This window comes from Cariama cristata, unplaced genomic scaffold (assembly GCF_000690535.1).
Source record: "Cariama cristata isolate BGI_N322 unplaced genomic scaffold, ASM69053v1 scaffold26100, whole genome shotgun sequence".
In the NCBI taxonomy this organism is placed as follows: Eukaryota; Metazoa; Chordata; class Aves; order Cariamiformes; family Cariamidae; genus Cariama; species Cariama cristata.
The window spans coordinates 11,355-13,559 of NW_009595646.1; the positions used below are offsets into that span (position 1 = coordinate 11,355).

At 56.8% G+C, this 2,205-nt stretch overlaps 1 protein-coding gene across 1 annotated transcript in view; it reads left to right on the forward strand.

The window, feature by feature from the left end:
• The window catches only part of LOC104163831 (lipase member M-like), a 6,896-nt gene extending 5,039 nt beyond the window's left edge, over window positions 1-1,857 (forward strand). Inside the window, exons 7-9 of the mRNA XM_009702953.1 lie at window positions 302-373; window positions 1,429-1,494; window positions 1,624-1,857. Coding sequence (XP_009701255.1) covers window positions 302-373; window positions 1,429-1,494; window positions 1,624-1,857 — 372 coding nt within the window. The remainder of the gene's footprint in view (window positions 1-301; window positions 374-1,428; window positions 1,495-1,623) is intronic.
• The last annotated feature ends 348 nt before the right edge of the window (window positions 1,858-2,205 follow it).

The following is a 2,205-nucleotide window of genomic DNA, read 5'->3' on the forward strand; positions in this document are numbered from 1 at the left end:
TACACCAAATCTGCCGAAGCAGCATCTGGGTGACCACGGGTAGTCACCAAGGTCTTGAGCACAGTCCCTGAGCCCAGACGAGGTATCTCCAGGACCTAGGAGTACCTCATTCTTCATCACCATTCTCCTCCTGGAGTTATCTATCTCAGAGATTTTTAATGAAAATTATATTCCTGAACCTGACTCAAGTTTCTACGCAGCATGACTCAGCAGCAGCTGTTTTGGGAAATGTGTGATCTGAAAACTGCTGTCCTCACTATCCATGGAAAAGCAATAATAGCTTGAACGTGTTGCCTTGCAGACACGGCTGGATGTGTACACATCTCACTACCCTGACGGGACATCTGTCAAAAACTTAATACACTGGGCCCAGGTAGGTTCCCTGAAATGCAGATGCTTCACCTCTGGGATGGTCCCTTCACCGAGAGTCTGGTGTGTCCAGGGCAGACATGAGAGTTTGGGGATCTTGGACACGAGCAGCTCGTGAGAAAGTAAAGGCAAGAAATTAGGCATGCAGAAGAGGTGCTGGATGCAGGATGAGCTGGGACACTGGGATGTGTGCCCTGGGCTGTGCCAGGAAGGACCAGGGAAGGGATGGGGAGGCTACAGTTTGCTGCTGGGACCAGTTGGGTCCCCCAGGGATCCCCAAAGCAGAGCGAGCTTGGGGACACCATGGTGACGGTAGGTAGAAGCCAGGGCATACAAGGAGAGGCTGGGAGACCTGGGCTTGCTCAGCTGGAGACGGGGAGGCAAAAGGGGATCCAACAGCACCTCCCCCTGCCCAAAGGGGTCTCGGAGACACCAGGGTCGGACACTGCCAGTCTGAGCAACCTGCTGCAGCTGTGGCGTTGGCCATGCTTGAAATGGGGTCAGGCTGGAGACCCTCACCCCGGTGCCTCCTTGCAGAGCCAAATTATAGGTAATGGGGAAGGAGGGGAAGGTCATTTTAATCAATGCAACTATTGTGCAGGTATCTGAGCTTTCACCCCTAGCATAGAAATAACCCTTAGAGTAACTGGGCTCACTGATACCTCTCTACTCTGAGCCCAAAGTGTCATGAGAAGGTAAGGATGATCAGGTTGTTGAAGGAAAATTCGCCAATGTGAAGTCCTTCAGCACCATCCTGCGCACACAGCTGGTGATGAGCAGGTTTTCAGAGGCATGAGCGTTACACCAGGGCAGCCAAGGAGTTGCATGCAACACCTTGGTTTGTCAACCCATAGCTAGGGGCAGGCGTGGTGCTGGAGGTCAAAGCATCACCCTGTTAAAAAAGGTGGAAGGTCTGGTTTTGCAGGGATGCCACCTTCTCCTGCAATGTCCCGTGAGAGCACCTTCTCATGATGTGGTCCCTCGGAGAGGCCAGGAGGTGCTGGACCCATGCAGTAGTGCTTGCTGACCTCCCACCGCAGATCTGTCCTCTCCTCCTAGGTGGTAAAATCAGGAGAATTCAAAGCCTTCGACTACGGCAGCAAAAACCCAGCCGTGTACCACCAGGTAGGAGGCTGCAGCAGCAGTGCTGGCAGCTAGAGAAATCAGGGGACTGTCCTGAGTGGTGTGGGGATGGGCTGGCTTGCAGGGGTTGATCACAACGGCAGTTCCTCAGAGCCTCCTGTGTCCCTCCAGGAGACACCTCCCTCCTACCGGGTGGAGGAGATGCCCGTGCCCACCGCGGTGTGGTCAGGAGGGAAGGACTGGACAGTTGACTGGAGGGATGTCCGTCTGCTGCTACCCCGCATCACCCATCTCGTCACCTACGGCCACTTCCCCGACTGGAACCACTGGGACTTCATCTGGGGCTTGGATGCCCCTGGGCGCCTCTACAGCAGCATCCTGGAGCTGATGGAGGGGTCCCAGTAGAGCGGTGGCTTCCCAGGGAGATGCCAGCGGCCTGGCCCTTCTCCCTTGGCCAGGACAGCCGAAGGAGGTGGTGGGACATCCCCTGCTGTCCCCTCCCTCCTGCTGGCCTGACATGCTTGTGGTGATGGTGCTTCCCACACATCCCTTGGTCGTCAGGGTTCGTCCTCCTTGCCTGAGAGCTCCTCAAGGACTGGTGGCATCATGTAGGCAGGGCAGCATCGGGGTCAGCCGAGGTGTTGGGGAAGGCAGGAGCCACCAGCTGGGCAGCCCTGCTGGAGAGGCCCCGGGGTGACGGTGGAGCTGTGTTCTGGGCTGTGGGAGGGGGACACGGGGGCCCTGCCCTGACCC